This window comes from Buceros rhinoceros, unplaced genomic scaffold (genome assembly GCF_000710305.1).
Source record: "Buceros rhinoceros silvestris isolate BGI_N320 unplaced genomic scaffold, ASM71030v1 scaffold44241, whole genome shotgun sequence".
NCBI classification, from domain to species: Eukaryota; Metazoa; Chordata; class Aves; order Bucerotiformes; family Bucerotidae; genus Buceros; species Buceros rhinoceros.
This window is the reverse complement of record NW_010393306.1, coordinates 1,536-15,773: the sequence shown is the minus strand read 5'-3', so window position 1 is coordinate 15,773 and position 14,238 is coordinate 1,536. Positions and strand designations below refer to the sequence as shown.

General features: G+C 41.7%; 2 protein-coding genes across 2 annotated transcripts; one reads left to right on the top strand and one right to left on the bottom strand.

Annotated features, from left to right (window-relative positions):
• Window positions 1-235: 235 nt before the first annotated feature.
• NUBP1 (nucleotide binding protein 1) lies at window positions 236-5,069 on the top strand (the record flags this gene model as incomplete). The annotated part of the gene is made up of 8 exons (XM_010144799.1): window positions 236-304; window positions 832-864; window positions 1,558-1,648; window positions 1,989-2,143; window positions 3,217-3,327; window positions 3,445-3,547; window positions 4,231-4,314; window positions 4,901-5,069. Coding segments are annotated over 8 exons (699 nt in total), but the record flags the coding sequence as incomplete, so codon positions are not given.
• Window positions 5,070-6,009: 940 nt separating this feature from the next.
• On the bottom strand, window positions 6,010-12,542 carry TVP23A (trans-golgi network vesicle protein 23 homolog A (S. cerevisiae); the record flags this gene model as incomplete). The annotated part of the gene is made up of 5 exons (XM_010144798.1): window positions 6,010-6,169; window positions 6,604-6,733; window positions 8,354-8,479; window positions 11,397-11,486; window positions 12,398-12,542. Coding segments are annotated over 5 exons (565 nt in total), but the record flags the coding sequence as incomplete, so codon positions are not given.
• Between the last annotated feature and the right edge of the window lie 1,696 nt (window positions 12,543-14,238).

Genomic DNA, 14,238 nt, shown 5'->3' with positions numbered 1-14,238 from the left:
GGCTTCCGGAGCCGCTGGCGGGGCCGAGCACCTGCGGGCAGCGGCCTTGGGCTCCTGCCCTGCGAGAAACACGCAGGGGAATGACTGCACGAGCGCGTGCCCCTTCTCCTTGAGGGTTCGACGTTACCTCATGTACCAGGCGCCCTGGGATGTTTTCATGGCGTGATTTATTCTTTGGAGACAGTCCTGTGCAAGCGTGTTTCCAGCGCGGTGGGCAGGTTTGCTTGTTTTCCAGGTTGCTCTGCTGGACATAGATATCTGTGGGCCGTCAATCCCTAAAATGATGGGTCTAGAAGGAGAACAGGTAGGTGAATGCGCCAACACATTGGTTAAAGGGTTTCTGCTCGATTTTTCATTAACGTTTTGGGGTTTCGTAGAGTTAAAAGTTTCTGAAACGACTGCTTATAAGGGGAATGTGTGTGGCAGTGGGTAGGGATATAAAGGTGATATGGAGAAGTTTGGTGTAATTTAGTTTGTAGAAAAAGTGTCTGCTTTCAGGAGGACCAGTGCTGCAAACCGAGTTTTGCTGCATATTGACCACATATTCATGACTGCTTAAGTAATGTCAGCGTGATGCTCTTTATCAGCCCTAGGATATTGTGTGTGTATATATATTACATAAAGTCATGGGTCAATTTCTTGTAAAAGGGCTGAAGAGTTTCTCTTGACTTACTGAGGGAGGTCTGGCCCTTCTGCAGTTTTAACTCAGCTGCTCCAGTAAAGCAGTGTAAAGGCGGGATGCCTGGTTACCCAGTTTTGACTTACGTTTGTGTTTTATGCACCGTCTGTATCTATTTCCAGTGTAATTTCATGTATCGCTTCAATTTCCAGGTTCATCAGAGTGGTTCTGGGTGGTCTCCAGTGGTAAGTTGATGTAACTTTCAGAGAGTTTGTTTGGGTTGGGCACCCTCTTCTAAGGTGGAAAAGGAGAGAGGCGTAAATATCCAGAATCTGTAGAAATAGAGCTATGTTTATATAGGCTATGTAGATCCGAGTGTTAAATTTCTTCTGTTAATCATAATACTAGTATATTTCTAAAATAGTTCTATTATTTTAGGTGTCTCTTGTTTAAAACCCAGAGTACAGTAAGAAAGACAATAAATACAAGTTATTTTTTGTTATCGTGTGGCTGTGTAGTATGTCACCTTTCCAATCATGGCCAAAAGTATCTGACACGCAAGAAGCAGCTCAGTGATCTTTAGAAAACGCAGGAGATGTTCTTGAGGAGAGATGGTTGTCTAGAGATCCCCTGTAGTGTGTACACTGTTAAAAAGACACTTTGATGCTGAGAGCTGCTTTTATCCTTGTGCTGTATCCGGTTGTTTCACAAGTCGCCGTCAATGTTACTGCAACTGGATTTATTTTCAGTCTGTGAATGTGGTTGGTGAGCGTTGCACAAAACCTGCCGGGTTTCGTGCCCTTCGACTAAAAGAGACAATAAGGTCCTCTGCCTTTGTTTTCTTAATGTCTCCCCCTACCCCCAACTGCTTTTTCTATAAAAATGTAACTTTTGAGTTGGTGTCTGACTGTTCTGTGTGCTCTCTGCTTCTGCTTTAGTATGTGGAAGAAAACTTGGGTGTCATGTCAGTGGGGTTCTTGCTTAGTAGTCCTGATGATGCTGTCATCTGGAGAGGGCCGAAAAAAAATGGTGTGTATCAAGTGTTTTCAACAATAATTCATGTACTTGAAAGATTTAATGTCATGAGCCTGTTTAACTAGTAACGTAAATATAGCATAGCAAGCTATAGGAGAAGATGAGTAAATGCTTAGTTTCTTTCATTGAATATATTCATTTGATGAGGTTAGAAGGTCAAATGCTGTAGGTTTTTTTAATATTATTTAAAGCCATGGCAAAATAAGCATTACTGTACTTAGGTTGACAGGTCAGAAGAATCCACACACCTAGACTATGAAAGTTGAAGTAGACTCTAAAATTTGAAATATAGGGAGATATTTTTTCTCTTCCTCATTCTTAGCCTTTCTTTTAGGGTTGATCAAACAATTTCTTCGCGATGTGGACTGGGGTGAAATCGACTACCTGATTGTAGACACACCTCCAGGAACATCTGATGAGCACTTATCTGTTGTGCAGTATCTCAGTGCAGCACACATAGATGGTGCTGTTATAATCACTACCCCTCAGGTATGAGAACTTAATTTCCTTTGATAGAAGCATTGTGGCAGCTAAAGCCAGTCTCTTAACTTCAGAGAAACGATGGTACAGAACCAAAGGGAGTCGACGTCCTTGTTTTGTGCCTGCAGCTGCCTGGCTTATGAGGTAGCTGGGTGTCTCAGAGGAGATGGGGATCTGGGCGGATCACTAAACAGCTGAGCAGTTCACAGTCAAAAGCTCTCATGACCTGTGGGGTGAAGGGAAATGAGGTATTTCACATCCTTCTTTGAGGTTAGACTTAACATCATTGCGAATCCGTAACTTACTCACCAGCAGCTTACCGTTCAGAAGGCAGTCAGAAGGTTCGTTTTTAAGTGATAGGTGTGCACTGTTTGACACCACGTGAAGCAGGCTGTTGCCTCCAGCAGGCAACTTTGTGCTGTGCATTTTTAAAAGAAAAGTCTGCCCCTGGAGAGCTGAAACTCAAAATAGATCCAATTCATACCCGGGTTTTAATGCCTGGTTTGGAGTGGAACAGGAGAGCAAAGACAGACAGTATTTCTACAACAGATGAAAGAGTAAAGAGTAAAGGAAGTGAAGTGGTGAGAACGGTATTGGATAGATGGTGAGGGCAGGAGCAGGGAACGGGGAAACTGAATGAGGTCAGGTATATATGTGAGAAGCCTGAGGGGAGCATAAGCTGTTCACATTTCATTTGAAAAGAGGTAACGAGTGTAAGCCTGGTGGTTCTTGTCCTTGCTTGCTCTGTTGAGAATACCAGGAGTCTCTCTCTAAACTGAAAACATGAAAAAGTTACATTTAAAGAACTAAAGATAGGAGATAAACCTTAAATATGGCTGAATCTTTAGCAGAGTTAATTCAGATTTCAAAACCGAACCACGTTCTGTTGGCTGGAACTGTGGTTGTATCGCTGCTCAGAGAATTGTTGCTAGAGCACGTTACGCAGGTTTACATTTCTCAAAACGTGAAGAGAGCAGTAGTAATTCCTGATGAACTTCCTTTAAAATAGCTCTAAGGACGTAACGTAATGGGTTAGCAGCGGAGCGTTGCAGTTGGAGTGTGGTGTTTCCTCATGTTTGTAGGAAGTATCGCTTCAGGATGTGCGGAAGGAGATCAGCTTCTGCCGTAAAGTGAAGCTGCCAATCATAGGGGTTGTGGAAAATATGAGCGGCTTTATATGTCCCAAGTGTAAGGTAAGGAAGGCTCTCTGTGCACTTTAATCCTGACGGTGTTTGTACAGAAAACGTTGCTCCAAAAATGCCTTGTTCTCAAATTGCAGTATTTTAACTCTGATTTTCATGTTGTCCCAGAAAGAATCCCAGATCTTTCCCCCGACTACTGGAGGTGCAGAGAAGATGTGCCAGAACTTAAATGTTTCCCTCCTGGGTAAAGTGCCTCTCGATCCTCAAATAGGTATTGCGCTACCTTTAAAACAAGTTTTTCCACCTACACTGGTGTTATTACTGCAGAACCCTGACTCGGGCACTGATAAATTAGAAGGTTAAACATTTTGTCTCTTAGGTAAATAGCCACTTTTCAACAGAACATGTTTTTTGAATCAAGAGTTACCAGAACTGTGATGCAGCGTGGTGTGAAAAGAGGAAAGTGCTGGGATAGTTTCCTTAATCTTGATTCAGACTGGATTATACATTTTTTCAGCTGTGTAACCACAGTCAGAGTATAGCGGCTCTTTCTCTTTGGTGTAATCACCTGAAGCGCAGACTGAACACAGTCATAACCACGATGAAGAATAATATCTCGTAGGCGTTAAGCATTAAAACTAGTGCTCTAGCTTCACTGGCACCACGCAGATTCCACTGTGGCTCGTGAGAAGGCTTGGGTCCTTGCCCATTAGCTGTCGGCAATTAATCCTTCATTTAATGACATCAGGGAACAGGCCTGTACTTCCAACATAATGACTGAAGGTTTCTGCTCGTAGTGTTTGCAGAACTGTAAGCCGTGGTTCTAGTTACATCACTGACAAAAGGACTTCTTAAGCCACGCGTGGCTCTAGCTGGTAGCGGGGTAAAGGGTAAAATAAAGAAAAGTTCATCTTTTCCCTTTGCTTTACTTTTCTGCTTTTCCTGTCCTTCAAGGAAAAAGTTGTGACAGAGGCCAGTCTTTCTTGTCTGAAGCACCTGAGTCTCCAGCAACATCCTCGTACAGGAATATCATTCAAAGTAAGTCTGAAAATCACTGTGCAAATGCATCCTCTCAGTCCTGACACTGCTGCAGTGTACAAAGGTGCCCAACAGAATCGTGTTATTCTGTCACAGCTAATAAATCCAGTAGACGTGCTTAGCAGTTACGAAAGTAACAGATGCAAGTAACATGTTCGCTTCTCCTAGGCACCTGTGACAGGCTTTGAAAGCAGCAACAAACCTGTATTGAATAACTGGTTTCTATGTTGGGCTTCAATCACTAGTTTTCAGAAAAGCTGTATGTGTGTTCAGTTGATTTCACAGGCTGTTCAGAGGTTCCCCGGCAGGCGGAGGAGGTCTGCTCGCCATGCTGAGGGTGATACAGCTGGCTGATGGCAGCTCCACCCCTAACTGTAACTGCACAAAAACCCATACAAAAAACTACCTGAAGAGCCGGAGACGTGCAGCTTCAAAAGAGAAACGGGTGGGAAATTCCCAAAGCCATTTTCACTGAGATGAAGGTGCAGCTTGCAGTACTTGTACCAGCAGGGGACAGTGATGCAGCAGTATCTAACTCCCGATGTGCAACTGCAATATTTATATTACTTTTTCTGTGTCTCTGCAGGAATTCAGGAATACTGTGATCAACACCATTTTCAAGAAGAAAAGATTATCTAATCTATGAATGGAATAAAAATGTAGTTCGTGTTTAATTATAGAAAAGTAACTTATGCCTTGTTTTAATAGAAGGAATGTATTCTTTTTGTATATTGCAAATAAATTCTTAATATAAATGTTCTTGGGGGTTTTTTTTCCATAGTTGTGGATTCTTGGAGTTCGTGGGTGGTCTCACAACGTGTTGGAAAACTGTAAAACTGAGTCTTCGTTTCTGTTACTTAGGTGCAGTCTGCGCCTCTCTCGTGGTACTAATAACCTGAATGGGAAGTTGGTGTTTGAAGACACACAGAGACATTTTATTTAGAAAGGTGAACATAAAATACGGTTGGCTGACTTTGGGGCACTGTACCCAGCGTACCTGCTCTGCACGTGGAGTAGGCTTTGTCCTGCCTTCTGCGCTAGGATGAATTGAAATGCCTGCTCTGCCTCGCTGGGCAACATCATCTCGGGATCGTCCCTCTCAGTGGAAAAGGTCTATATTCGGTGTAGTATTGTCTCCTTTTCTTACAGCTGGTATCACTTTATAAATAAAGACCTACTAGAGATTATGCAGGTTAATTATGGTACAAGTACAAATTTTATTTATTACAGGTATCAGAATAAAATTAACTTATTTTAACTATTTGTACTTAACTGGCTGCTTCATGCAAGCACTATGTGACCGGGCTACGTGATTTGTTCGTTCTTCTGCCTGGCCCTAAGCCCCAACACTAAAAAATAAATGTTCAGTATCTTTAATAACTAAGAGGCCCTTTGCGATCATAATTCCTCTTTTTATTGAAGAATCAAAGCTTTGTGAAATCAGTATCGTGTACAACAGGGAAAGACAGTTTGATTAAACAAATGAACATTGTGTTTTGATCACATTCTCATTCTAGGTTAAGATAATGCAGCAGTTTCAGGTGACAGATTCTTTTGTTAAAGAAGTGTGCTCATAAGCATTTTGGTTTTGTGCCTATACAAACTGCGTTTTGATGGAACTCAAAGTAGTAAAGGCTCTAAACCTTACAGAATCTAAAGACTCAAGCATAAATGACAAAATCCTTACTGTTTCATGCAGGTGTAATTCTAGAAGAGCTTTACTTAAATGTCTTTATATGAAGAACAGTTTCCATGAATGAGTGGTTTTACTGCTCATCCTTTCAGTTCCTTATCTGATTAGCGCCTGTCTTCCCCTGTTCTTCAGTGCGGTCTTCTGAGATCCTCCTTGTCTGGCCTGCAGAATGAGCACAGGAGGCAGGAGATGGGTGTTAGCATACCCCAGCTGATGGGAACCTTTCCTAAGCAGCAGGGAAGAGCCTGGTGGAAGCCTGGGGGCTGAAGGTGGCTGTCCCAGCTGTGCCCAAGCAGAGGCACTGCAGTACCTCAGAAGGTGTCCCTCTGAGGATGTCACTGAAAGGACATCATTCTTCACGGGCCTTGGAAGCAGCTCAGCTGTGAAGCTTCAGCAGGCTCCAAACCCAGAGCAAAGTGACATGGGGTGCGGCCCCTCTGAGCAAGCTCTGCAGGAGGCTGATTCCAGAGTCAAAATAGCCCTGCCAGGAGTTACCTTAGGAACTAAGACCTGGGGAGAGCCAAAGCCAACCACGTGAGGCAGGTCAGTACGTGACACTTCGTGGGCTGTAGCTGACAGACCAACTCGGTACTTACTCTTGGGAACATCTGCTGTGAGAAAAAACCTTGAAGTTACTCTGCTGGTGCTTTTTTGTCTCCCTAATTTGCAGTGGATGTAGCCATATAAATTAGCAGTCTGAAGGGAGATCCCAGCTATCACAAGAGCCTGTGGACAAACAGAAGTTCAGGTGGGACACATAACTGCTGTATATAGGCTGTATGTGTAGACTACAGACAGACACGTGTGTGTACATATGTATACGTACCATTTACAGATACATGCATATTATAAGAGGGGGATATTCCTTCCAGGAGTAAATGACCTTCAAAGAGCTCCAACCATGTCAGTGTTAAACACAACACTTCCTTTCTGCAGAATTCCTCGCTAAATTAACCAAGCCCTGATACAAATCCTTTTTGTCATTCTCTACCTTGAAAGACCTCATTACTTTCCTAAAAGCACTTACTCAAAAAAGCACCTATTCGACTGATTCCATAATCATTTCACTTTTGAAAAGCCTGATTTGTATCTAAAAGCTTTGTATCCAGAGGCAGCAAACCTGCAGGCTTGCTTAGCCTTATTGTATACAAATAAAATCCTGCAGCTTAGAGATTTACAAAGAGATTTTCATCAGTAGATATGAATTAAGATCTAGCGTCTACAGGCAGTGAAAACAATCAGATCTTTTTGTGGTGCTACGGGCTTAGCAGCAGGCAGATGAAGTAATGTAACAAAATATTTTTTCTTAGACTCAAGAAACAGTTTCCTGGAAGCTGTTGTCTTTTTATTTGTGTAACTTGCCTTTTACGAGCACTGGAGGAACCTGCCTCCAGTGCTAGTTAGGCTTCCTTCTCCTGCAAACAATAGCAAACAATCTCTGGTTTTCAAAAATAAAGGTGGGGCCCAGGAGAAAGACTGCTGGTTTAATTTTAACTACCGCTTGCTTGGCTTTGCCATTTTGGGGACTAGAGTTAATAATTTGCAGATGATTGATACCCATAGCTGAATTTCCTGTTTCGTTTAATAATAAAATGTAATTTGGCTGTTACAGGTTATGTAGCTGCACATGTCCAAGACACTTATTAACTTTTTCAAAATTAATTAGTAAATTTAACTTAGCCTGGCTAAGAACTTGACAAAATTAATTCTATGGCACTTAATGTTTACAGGGGAAAACATGAAAGTTTCATAGACAAAAATACCTTAACATAATGCAATATATGGGGTAAATCTTCTCTTGTATTTAGAGAAACGTGTACATTTTTTTAGGGGCTTATAGATACAGTAATTATAAAATACATACAGCACAATTTATCAAGGTTTTAAGCACTACGATACTGGTTCTTTCAAAAGGGAATGGTACCAGAGATTTAAACTCCTCACTTTTAAGAGCAAATACCATTCAAGTCCCAAGGAAATGTGAAAACCTGAAAACCAGCATCACTGGTTTATTTTTTGTCCTCTCCTATTAGTTTCCTTTGAGTGAAATAACTTTGGGGAAAGTAAGTTGCTGCTGTTAAAAAGAAGTTCATAATTTTGCCGACCACTTAAGGGTCTTAGGTGAAGGAATTCACACCAAAAAATCTAGTAGAAGCGGGGCTAAATCTGTTCCAGAGTGCAGAGCTTGACCGCAGAAAAGTTCTCACAATTTCTTGAAGCTGTTAGTGGAATTCTTGCACTGTTGGAAGATTTCCTTCAAAGACTGTTGTAAAACTGAGAGATCTGGGGTTTCCCTCTACCAGCACTGTCTGTCAGCCGCAGGTACCGCAGTACCCCCAGGCTTACCAGCCATTTCAGCTTCAAGGAGAACAAGGTGCTAAAGAGAAACACTGTCCAAATAACGGGACAGATAATGAGACCAAGCCAAAAGATTCGGGCTTCAGCTTCAGTTGAGGCAGCTATTGTCGGCACCTAGAAGGAAAAATACTGAAACTACTAGTCACGAAGACAACATCCACAGTAACAAATCAGCAGAGAAGGAAGAATGGACAAAATTACTTCTTCATATAAATTTCACTTCTTATATGCATAGAAAGAAGATTAAGAGCAGTTTTCTGCCTGCTGCCCTACTGTACAGGACAGCAGTTTCTTTCCACAGTGTTCTGGCCTCTGCTCACGTTTAAATGAGATAATTATTCCTTTTGTCAATGATAGCTCCCACTAACACTACAGATCAGTAGCATTTTTAAGTCAGACCTGTGTTACACTGACAATTGTTGGTAAACTTCAGAACTGCTAAGTTACCTTTGACATTAGATGCAAACTTGGCCCAGGCCTCAGAGAAGTGTCAACCAGGAGACAGCGTTACAAGCAGAAGGTCAGTGTGAGGACTTCACTGACTGTAGTGTAGATTTATGACATGTGCCCTTACACAAATCAAAAGTATGGGGGAAAGAATCAGTCCAGGATTGGAGAAGCTGTAGTATCTAATCTGGAAATTGCAGTGAGCTGTGCGAGTGCTAACAAGGAACCTTGAAAGATCCTCCATAGAATTTATCAGTTATTCCCAGTTCTGACAGTGAAATTCTCGTAACAGTGTCCATTTCCATGTGTTTTCCTAAAAACCTGCAGTCTTAGCTTAATTTAAATCTTGTGTGAAGCTGATTTTTCTATCCTGTAACTAATACTTTGATTTTGTTTATGAAGTCCACTGATACTCCATAAATTAAGAACTGTGCCTTCAGAAATCCCTCTTCTGTACTACTGGTGTTGGACACCGTAGTAACTGCTGGCATCTTTCTGGAAGAGGCATCGTTATTGGTGGTGCTCTATTTATGTTCTATCTGTGGCCTCACGTTATCACAATGCTGAAAAGTAACTAAAGGAAGATAATGGTTCAGACGGGTCTGATCTTCCCTACGAGACCAGAATTCAACATTTCACTCCAAACCTCAGACCTCAACCCCTGTTAGTGCTAGCTTCCAAAATAGAAGATTCACAACTGGAAAAGAAAACCCTGTGGATTCTTCCACTCTGAAAACTGAAGTGTCTTTTAATTCGTTTGCAGTATCTTCAGTTCTCCATGTAAAAATAAGACTTACCCATCCATCGTGAGGCAGAGAATGGCACCCAACTTGTAAACAGAGTTAAGTTACTCTATCTTGCCTAAGAAGACCCTGAAAGATGCAATAATCACAAGGTGTCTTTTATTTTTTCCTGTACCCTCTAAACCAGTGCTGTTGCAGAGGTCCAGAGAGTAATGTTCTGTACCTTCATAGTTATAGAAAAAGACATGTTCTGAGTCAATCCAATATCCTGAATTACTGACAAATTCCACAACAGTGACATTGCCTTAGACTAATTAGTTAGGAGAAAAAGTGAAAACACCTGAGAACTCTGCACCTAAAAGTCCTAATTAACTTGATAAGCAAGATTACAAAAGGCTGCAGTCATCTCGAAGAAGGGAATTGTGATGTTTGGAATGTAAGTGTAAGAATTACTTTTCTTCCTGCAGACCTCAGCAGAAGACAGGATTTCAAGAGTGCCTCCCTGTTGCAGCAGCAGCACACCAGGAATTAGCTATCATTGGTGAGTGACTTGAGATATTTTTAAGCCAATTTACTGTAAAGCAAGAGAGCTTAAAAAGTTGCCAGAGGACTGGGAAAGGAGGTGGGGAATGCCAGACTCTGGAAGGTAGGAGAATTGCAAGTGGTCCAGGACCTTGCTGAGATAAAGTATTTCTTGTGGATGACAAAAATACAGCTGTGACAAAAATACAAATCCCCTCTAGTTCTGTGTTCTTCGGTGGTGCTGTGGATCCTATGCCAGGATTTTTGGAAGGCTTTAGCCCATACAGATGAGTCAGCTTTGTACTTCTAGGCTAGAATTCACAGAGGGTAATAGGTGAAGTAGGCTTGCTCGTTTCCAGTCATTTTGAGGCCAGCAGGCCATCTTATGGGTGCCATTGCTTCTAAGTGCTGAGAAAGCTCTTGCTGACTGTCTTGGCAGGATGAAGAAGCTCTGAAGGTGTCCTAGTTCCTTTGCTTTCATGCAGGCTTACCTGGGTTCTCTGTATACCTTTCACTTGGGTTTGGGGAGGAAGGTTAACATCTGTTAACCTCCTAAGGGTGCTCAGCCCTGCTGTGCCGGCCCCCTTCTCGCTGCAGAGGGCACCCTAGGCCCGCAGGATCAGCCTGTTCCACGGGGGCTCGGAGCCCAAGCTGAGCCCATGCCCAAAGCAGCTTCAAAGGAACATCGAGGGAGTAGTGCCCGAAGTGCTGTCCTCCCGGGCTCCTGCCTGAGCCCGAGCGGGGCTGCGGAGAGCACGTCAGCTGGGGAAAGCAAACTACTGCACAGGCTGGCCTCTGGCAGCGATGCCAAGGGCTGCCCTATCGCTTCTTTGCTCAGGGTGTTTGAGGGAGCACTAGCAGTATCAGAACGCTCTACCTAACAGTTCTACCCCCCACCATACTCCATGAGCATGAATAAATCATTAATTTAAAAATACTGAATTTAAACTATTCAGCATTGCTTTCAACATGGATCTTTCCTGAGGAGGATTCTGCATGGGCACTAACTATGGGAAGATGCGTTTGTTACAAGACGTTCACACTAGAAGATAAAATAGAGATGTTTCGTACTGATAGTACCACGCTGTGAAGATTTATCTTGGGACATGACAACTGTTGTGAGACCAGTTGTTTCCAGCGCTTCCCAGATGCAACGATCCAGTGTGCTGGCAACTGAACGCCCGCGTTGTCTTCTATAGACACTGGATAAACGGTAACTGTTACAAATGTCCTCTGTTTCTTCTATTTGGCTTAGTATCCGCTTTTCAAGCTTTCCTAAGGATTCCTGTTTGTCCTGTGCCTATTATTAGGATGCTTACCCTTTTTGCTTCAAACACCCAGTGGCTTTTTCCATCTTCATCAATCTGGTTCCACCAACGCAAACCAACCAAGAGTCTTCCTGTCACATTCTAGTGACAGAAACAATTATTTGCATTAATCAGTTACATAATTCACTTGTCATTAAAAATGACAACTATGTCTGAAAATCATATTCTTTTATCAAATACTAAAATTGTTCTAAAAGTGGTGCCAGCTTGAGCACAACAGTCATTAAGGATGGATGAGTTACCACAAATGTAGAGGCTTGTTCTATTCTAATATGATAATTAGCACAATAACATTGATCTAGCTAAAAACTATAGGATGTATCTTTTCCAAGTGAGTGAGTTGGAGAAGCCCCCAATAAAAAATCTTCCTCAGTAAGAGATGAGAATGGCAAACAAAAACACACTGAAAAAGAGGAGAATTAATTATAAGTAAGCAAGCTACATGGGATGAAGCAAAGAAATTGAGACAATATTTCTGCCCCTGGATGAATACTGGAAGGTTTTAGTACACTGGAGATGCATCAGTACTTCACCTCTACGAAACAGAAGCCTTGTTCCACATGTGGAGTGCCTGGGATTCTGGGCTGGCCTGACCTGCCAGCCTGCACGTGATTAGGGCACCAGTGCAACAGCTGGGCTCCCCAGAGCCTTCTGCAGCTCCTGTATGCTGGGTCCCAGCACAGTACTGCAGCTTTGGACACCCCTGGGCATGCAGTACTGAAAGCCAGTATGACTTTATTTCTTTTTCTTTATGGGGAAAGCATACAAACAGATCTACCCATGGCAAGGCAATTTTCTCACCATATTAAGAGCTCCCATCAGCCATAGAGAACGCGGTGACAAACAGTAACTAAGATATGTAAAGGTCTTAAATTAAAATGGGCTGATCAATTAATAAATCAACTTTTGTCAATATACGTATTTCCTTTTGTGTTTTATTTAATAGTGCACAAAATACTTTCAAAGGCAATTATTATTCAGGGTCATCTTACCTTAACTGACCAAAAGTCAAAGGATAGGAGGAGGAGAATAGTGACGAAACAGGCAACAAAGCTGTTGCTGAACCAGTCACAGAGCAAATAGGTAATAATAGCACTCACTCGGAAAAAGAGGTGGAAAAAGGTGGCCAGTGGGTGCCTAGAAAACAAACAAAAAAACCACAGAGAACTCGAAGTTATGGGCCAAGAAGGAATGTTGCAGTATTTGCTAACAATGTAGTATAACACGACGATTTCTAGTCTAAGTGGTATTTTGGTTTGTAGCTGCTGTTAATTCATACGTTGATGCAGATCTTCATTATCAAACCAACAGTATTTCCAGTAGCTAACCTTCAACCTATCACTAAAAGATTGTGTTATTCATGTCAAACTTTCTCAAGACAAAACAACATCTGGAGTCTTTCACCATTTTCTTTGATGCTGTGTGAAGGAATTTAGTGGTTGTGTTCAACGCTGCTCCCTAAAATCCTCATTGTTTCATGAAATAAATCTGCATTGCAAGGCACAAAAGAATTGAGATCTTAGGCCTTTCAGAAATGCTTTGAAATAAGAATGGGAACTCTGAAGATAAAAAATAAAATAGCTGTGGGTATAAGACAAAATGACCCTTCCTATGTAACGTCTGAACTGAAGTCTTCCTTTTACAGAGGGAGTATGATTTGGAAATCTGACAATCTAACAAATGTTCATTAATTTCAACAGGTACTTGTGCTTTGTGCATCAAACTAAATTTTGTCCATAAGAAAATAAAGGAGGGTTTTGGTGAAAAAAGTAACTCTATGGTGTGGAATAGCGGGCTGCACAGTAACACGGGGGGTTGGAGAATGCCATAATGAGACAGTACAATTTTAGGGTAATATGCCAGGTACAAAAACTTCTGTACAATTGTGTTAATTTGTTTAAAGTGACAATTAGCTAGAGGCTATTGCATTTAAGTGACTTCTTCCCTTGAAGCTGACTGAATAAAACTTATCTTCTGAATAAGATTTTTTAAGTCAGTGATAGTCTCATTAAGCTCTTCTACCTTGGTAAACAATTAACAGTAGTATGGCCTAGGTCATAATTAACTATTCAACTATTAAATTTATTCTATTACTGTGTATAATAAAATGATACCTACACAATGATAGTTATCATAAACTTAAATTATAATTAGATTTAACTTACAGTTGTTATCTTTAATATTATTATTCTATAGCTGCTTAACTGTTCTAGTAATGACCTATTTTACAATGGCCATATTGTGCTTGTACTGCACAGGCCGGACTGGAGAAGCAAGAATGATGCACAGCTGTAGTTTGTATTTACTCCTGATCAGGCCCATGCTAACCTCACACTTCCCAAAAACAAGTTCTGACTTAAAACGGAACGTGTGACATTTCAAGTGAAAAGAGCTTTTCCTGCCATTAGCAGATGGGAGGGTGGGTGGAGCGGAGGGAGTATCGTGAACTGTCAAAACCAGATAGTAACTTGCTACATCAAGTCACGATCTTACTAAAGAAGACTGAGTCGATGACTCCAGCGATACCTTGCGTCAGGACAAGCTATTCATGGATCACAACCCTAAAGCACAGCCGGTGGACTGAATTTTTCTATCAGTGCTACAAATGTGAATGTAACTTTGGAGAAGTAGCGTTTCATTTGGAGGTCAGGTGATGAATTACTGTTTGGATGCTGAATCTGTTCCAATATCAAACTTTGAAGAGTGTTTACTAAAATGTAAGCCTCTTGCTTCTGCACTGTTTTCTGTTGCAGCACTGAACGCTCTACTGAGATGATGGACTATCTGTCCTCTCACAAGGATATGGCTAACCAAACCACAGGCATGCCGATTC